This window comes from Apostichopus japonicus, chromosome 2 (assembly GCF_037975245.1).
Source record: "Apostichopus japonicus isolate 1M-3 chromosome 2, ASM3797524v1, whole genome shotgun sequence".
Lineage (NCBI taxonomy): Eukaryota > Metazoa > Echinodermata > Holothuroidea > Aspidochirotida > Stichopodidae > Apostichopus > Apostichopus japonicus.
The window spans coordinates 20,831,043-20,837,871 of NC_092562.1; the positions used below are offsets into that span (position 1 = coordinate 20,831,043).

The 6,829-nt window shown below is 36.2% G+C and overlaps 1 protein-coding gene across 5 annotated transcripts in view; it reads left to right on the forward strand.

Annotated features, from left to right (window-relative positions):
- LOC139981701 (epidermal growth factor receptor substrate 15-like 1) overlaps positions 1-6,626 on the forward strand; it is a 65,236-nt gene extending 58,610 nt beyond the window's left edge. For 4 of the 5 annotated variants that reach the window (XM_071994304.1, XM_071994308.1, XM_071994306.1 and 1 more), the window contains one exon: positions 1,178-6,626. In XM_071994304.1, the coding sequence (XP_071850405.1) occupies positions 1,178-1,330 (153 nt within the window). In that variant the 3' untranslated portion in view covers positions 1,331-6,626. The remainder of the gene's footprint in view (positions 1-1,177) is intronic. The other variant, XM_071994307.1, reaches the window with a different exon arrangement.
- Positions 6,627-6,829: the final 203 nt, after the last annotated feature.

Here is a 6,829-nt window from a genome sequence, read left to right on the forward strand (position 1 = left end):
ATATCTTTGTCAAAGATTGACAGCAAATCCATGTCATTGAACTGATATAACATAAGGGAACAGGCAGTCTTGGTTGCCTTAAAATCTGAGTACACATTAGTACACATTGCTGTATGAGGAACTTGAGTATTTATATATAATTTATATATGTATATAGATATCTATAAAAATATATATAGTTTTTTCACTGTTCTTGGTTTTCCAACTCATTACGATTTTCATATATATATATATATATATATATATATATATGTGTATGTGTATATACATAGATATATATAGATATGTATATAGATATATATATAGGTATAAATATATACAAATAGATATCTATAACGTATATATATATATTTATATATGTATATATTTTTGGGGGGATTGAAGAAAATATGAATGACCCAAGTCAAGCCAACAGCTCTGGAAGCTTATGCTATTGGCAGACTGGTTTTGAATGTAACATTTGTATACTGACTATGCATATAAAAGGGCAAAATATTTTCTTAGGTGGTTACACTATTTTGGTTAATATTGTCACAACAGATGCATTAATATGTAGAGAGAGAGAGAGAATGTTTGTATTTCTTATAGCACATGTATTAGTATAAGATTTACATGATAATGCCAATTTGGGTCAGAGTAAATATGCAGTGGCTGGATGGTGGCACATGTGGTGGGGGGGGGGGCTAAAGGGAAAGAGAAATCAACATATCTGTTGGTAAGTACATGGTGTCGGTTGTATTTAGTTAAGTATTATGAAATGCAACCAGTTGCACAAAAGGGAGCTGCAATGTGAGGAAGCAGAGTGTAGCATGAAATGGAAGAGAGGGAGATACCCAAAACTGGATGAGACCAAAGATCACAATTGATTTATTCTGTTCATGCCTGCAACAGTGTTCATTTACTGCAGAACTCTTAGCGATAGAAACACTGTTAATGCCTGCAACAGTGTGTTTAATGACTGCAATGCTGCTAACGACTTTCGCATTGCTTATTGACCGCAACGCCGTTACCGAATGTAAAATTAGTCGGCATTTACGAAATATGTTTGTAGATGGAATATATTTGCCCTGTCCTTCTTTTTTTCTTCAAGATCTTCCTTTGCATCCCCGTACCATCAATTAAATTTGTGTATTTCCTAAATTTTTTTTTTTTTGCTCTTTCCTACATTCACTTACAGAATGAGAGTTCATCTGATAATGGGGTAGCGTGGGCACTACAGCAGAGCATCTTAGAGAAAGAGAAACAAGACCAGCTCGCAAGGCAGGAAGAAGAAGATTTACAGAAAGCACTTTCATTGAGCAAAGCAGATTTTACTTCATCTGAGGCATGACCCTCACCAAAAATACCTCCCACCCCCCACCACCCCATCCCACGGAAGTGTGGAAAAGTTCTTGAAAGTGCCGAACGAGCATGGAACGAAAGGCTGCTCTCTATAGGCTGCGATACCTAGAGTTGAATACCACAGAGATGAACTCTGAGCGTATCATGAGCAAAGACCAGCTCTGTGTTTGAACAAGCTTTACATTGTTTCTAACGGTAATATCAAAACTTTGTGAATGGAAGCTTCATTTAATGATTCTGCTCTGGTATGGCTTTCTCAGTGGTTTTTTGAAAGCAGGAAAAAGCTGTCAACGTTTTAAGTGCACAGCGGAGGCAGTTGTCATATTTTGGGCTTTTAACTCATCTCGTTCAGTGTTACGCAGTCAGTCATAGAAATCGATGATGATCTTGTCTATTGTAAGTGAAGTTATTAGAGGTGTTTTTTGTTTCTTTACATATTTTATCACTCAACGAAAGAACTGCTGAAATGGATGTCTCGGTTCTGAACATTAGATTCTCAGTTTTGGACGTTAGATTTTGGTTGGATCCCTTCTCAAGGGAGGATCGGATTCCATTAGTCTGATGGTGGATAATTGAGAAATTTATGTGAAGCACTAATGCTCTCTCTCTAGCTTTCTCTGTAGTTGTAAAATCATGAAATATCTGGTCAGGAAAACATATTCAACTGTCATTCCTAGATAGCTAAAATATCTACAAGAGGCAAACCATGTGTGCAAAAAAAAACATGTTTCCATATTTCTGACAGAAATTGGAGCAAAAACGATTCAGCAATGTTTTGTAAAAATTTTGTTTGATTAGGTTTATAGTGAATTTGTCACTTTGGGCAGAGAAAGAAAAGAAACTTAATTCTTGTAACAGTAAGAGCTACTCTTTAACAGAAACACGCTATGACCATGCAATACTAGAGCAGACAGTAATTAGTTCTCAACTTCATTGTTTATGTACAATGAAGCAATGTTCGTTGACCTCCAGACACAGGAAGTACCACCGTTTACCTCAGTCCTAACCGAGCATCAGCAAAAACTCTGCTTTTGCTGTTTTTGTTGATTTTTTTTGGGGGGTCTTTGAAGAATACATGAGGGGGTTGCATGGGGAGGAATTGGAGGTGGGGTTTACAAGAGCTATAAGGGACTATACCACAGTGAGTTGTACAGGCATAACTGTACATCAACAACACACACAAAGTTATGTAATGGATTAAATGCCATACCTGTAAGTTGAATAACATGAGTTGCTTCTCTGTGATTTAGTAATTAAAAATTAATTACTAAAATGGAAAGACACAAATTGATGTTGAGGAATTACTGTGGGATAATGCTTGTCACATCAGCTGAGGAGAATGCACCACTATTCATGATTCTGTTGTACTTTGGTTGCCCAAGATATTGTAGTTCTTGAAAGCTCTCAACCATCACATTATTCAAGTATTATCTCTCTCCCTTTTCTTGTGTAACATGAAAAGTTTCTCAAATAATTAACAAATCACCATGTTTAAAATGCTAATTTACAAACAATTTTTTGTTTTTATTTGTTTTGTTTTTCCCTGATGGCTGGCTATGTTTCTATTCTTCCTTAAGGGGAAATGTAAAATCCTTTAAATGATTCATTTATTGGCAAATTTGTTTTTATTTAATGTTAATATTTTACATTCAGAATATACAGCACTTGTAACCCAGGGTGATGATTTTGTTTGGTGCTACCTTTTTCGTTACCTTTTCTCTCTAGAAGGAAGGTATCTTCTAGTCCATGTTTAAACACTGCTTATAAGTTATATAAGACAGGTTGTCTATGTGTGATACAACATGTGTAAATGATATTGGCTTCATATTGTTTTGTGAGGTAAACAAAAAGTGATTTATTAACTATTTGTTCCCACTGCCCAAGGATCTTCCATTACTTAATAACTTAATCAATGTATATCTGCAAGCTCTGTGAACTGTTGTTGTAGGGACACCAACAATTTAAGAAGGGACCAGCAAATTAAGAAGGTGCACAAACAATTTAAGAAGGGGCACCAGCAAATTGAGAAGGGGCATCAACAATTCAAGGAGGGACACCAACACCTTAAGAAGGGGCATCAACGAGTTAAGGAGGGGTAACAACAATTTAAGATTGGCATCAACAATTTAAGGAGGGGCACCAACAATTTAAGAGAGGGACACCAACAATTTAAGGAGGGGCATCAACAAGTTAAGGCAGGCACATGTCCTGTGTAAACATAATGGTGGCACATATGTCCTAGCCTGGCTACGGGCATGAAATCTGGCCAGATTGCAGGCAGCCTTGACCCGAGGCAGATGGAGTTTGATGAAACAGACATAGTGAGTTAAGTAATTATTATGTCGTTAAAGTGAGCCTATCCTTATCAATGAACATGTAACAATCAAATTTTGCCACAATGATCATAATTGTATAAGTCTGTCAATGTTTCCAACTAATGGAAGAGCTGGCAATTTTATTCCGGGAAATCTATCTTTGTCAGAGTAAAAGATGAGCATTTTCCATTTCACAATTAATTGCCATTTAATGATCAATTGGCCCACGTGCATAAAGCAATGTTGTGATTTTATCCCAGTAAGTCATTTCTTAGCGGTCTAACAAAAATTATTAGTAGCATGGAATTCAACAAAACCTCTTCTTCTAGCGTGATTTTGTTGGATTCTGTTACCGTAATATAGAATTTTCTCTTCCGTTTGATTGTGGTCGTTGACAAATCTTTGTGCACTTCTTCGATGTAATGGAAAACCTATCCGATGATTGGCTAATTCTCATGGAATATTTATATTAATCTTGCAAATTCTCCATTACCTGCTTATAAATCTCAATTTGTTCATAACAACTTTAACAACTAAATTAATACTACTGTGTTTATCTTTCACAAGGTGTAATTTATAATCAAATTATACAGCAGTGGGGGAAGTGGGAGAGCTCAGTTGATCTTATGGAGCTCTTTGCGTACTACTGGTAGGCCTTATACTTTCCCCAACGGTCTACAATTTTTGGAATGTACAATTGTTAACTTTTGACCGAAAATTTGTTATATTAAAAATTGTAGACTGAAATGTTTGGAAATTAACATCAGGATTGGTTTAAAGAACCTGGTTGTGTTTTACGACCATAATCCACCTCCACCTAGAATTGTTCAAATATTCAATTTGTGCAAACTCAATGAAGGATCATTCCCCCACCCCAACCCGCCCCAGCCTAATACAAGGTGTAAACTAGTGACAGAGTCAGTTATTATCCTCAACAGACAGTGACAGCTACTTCAGCCTCGATTCTTGTATGCAAAATAGACTAGGGACGGTACATATGTTACCGAAGGTGGTAAATTTTTCATATGTAGTAATAGTGAATTAGCTGTGGTGGAATAATAGCAATACGTTTACACTGTACTTTCTGTGTCAGGCATATCTTTGTTTTGGTGTGAGAGAAGTTTTGCTTAAAAAGAAGGCTGGATCCGAACTAGTTTGGGGGGCAAGGGTTTTAGCTTTTAATAGATGAGCGACATGTGATCATGCATATTATGACCCCATAAAATCAATAAAATCAAAGAAAAGTGAAGTTTTGGTAAATAAAATGAGTAAAAAGGTACCTGAAATGATTTTCAACTGCAAAGTGCTCTTCTAGGAATTTTTCAGGATAACCTATGCCAAAGAACATCGACATATACATGTATACCCTGCTGCTGATTATGCAACATAGCAAGGAGGCCAGATAGTGGAATTTATCGGAAGGTGATATCTGAAATGACTAAATTTTGCACCCCAGTACATAAACAGTTGATTATACCCCTGGTAACAGGGTGTAGCAGTGTTTCTGTGCTGTAAAGCTTGGCTGCTGCCCTCTACCAACATTAGACTTCGGAACATTAATGTTATCTTCATCTATTAAGGGACAGTAAGTGACAGCTTTATATGCATGTCGGAATGTAATTGTGTTTGTGTAAAACATCAAAGACCAAACAGCCTGCGGTTTCCTTGACTCAGGAAATGGGGGATCATGTTGTCCTGGTCACATTCCAACACTTTCAGTGATGATGAATTTTGGAATTATTTCAGATGTGTTTTCCAGTTATAATCCATCATTGATATTTCCTGCTGCTTCCACCACAATAATTGCCATATGTAATTGGGAACCATATGTGGTATAACCCTCTATCAAGACAGATTAGTATAGTGTTATGCTATTACAGGGACCTTTTGACTTTTAAGCATTTCATGGTTGTCTTTAATATTTTAGTTGACAATTCATTCAATAGCCAGAATCTGTAATAAGACAATGTCATATATAATCATTTCCTTCACAAGGAGAGTGCCGTGAGATAGTTTTGAAAGGTGTCTCAGCATATTAACTATGTACTTGTCATCCGGGGAAATCTTCAGCTGTTCATAGAAATACTGTTTGCCTTTAGTGGTTGTGGCCTTAAGGGTGATTCGACTAGTCGTGAGGGCCGTTTCAAATTTAGTTCGTAACCAGCACGACCGTAAGGTATGAGAGATCAGACCTGTGTCGTTGTTGCTTTCATTTAATTCCAGTACTTACTTACTTCCTGTTTAGCTTTCTGAGACCATTTAATTATAAAGCTAGGTTATTTTTAAATGGTGGAATGCCTCGTCACACATTTTCAAGATGTTTGTTAAAAGGTTGACAAATATTTTCTGGATGTGCTAAAGGATACAAATTTTTAAGCTTGATATCGAGATTTGAAATTGGAATTTAAAAAAAAAAGGAAGAACTGCTGATGAAATTCTTAGAAATAATTGAAAGTGGCTTTTAGTTAGTGACATAATTACAAGCTGCTTCAGTAAATATGTGAATCTACATTATATCAAGCCAGTAATCTGCTTTGTATTCCCCAAATGACTTTATGGAACCTCAGCTGCTTTGGGTCTAGCTGTAACACACTTTATACTTGTGTATGAGTCATCATATGAATTTGAACCTAATGAAATCTTCACATTATTGAATTTCCACAATGTTATTTTGTTTTGGCCCAATATACCTCTTTGTATTAATTTGCTATATATATATATATATAATTTTTTTTTTGTAACTGGTTGCATATTTTAAGCTCGTTAGTGAGAGTGGAATCAGTGTGAACTAATTTAAAGGAGTCAAGAGTGCAACCTCTATTTGTGTTAGACGAAATCCCACACTCCCTTTCTTCTACCAGTTGAGAAAGCTTTAACTGGTGAAGAAAAAGATTTTATTTATTCCCTTGTATTGGAAAATACTCTTCATTTTATGATCATTACCAAATAATATATGTTTATTGAACCATCTTCATTTGGTACTCGTCTCTTCATTTCGTTTTTGTAAGTTTGTTTTTGGAGGACGGTTAAATGTTGCCTCTTTTTCATCCAGTTTTCCAAACATTACACATTCAGCAGCAGCTGATCGTGCACATTGGGGGTGAGGAAGGGAGTATGTTGGGGTGGGGAGGGGAGTATGTTAGGGTGGGGAGGGGAGTATGTTGGAGTGGGGA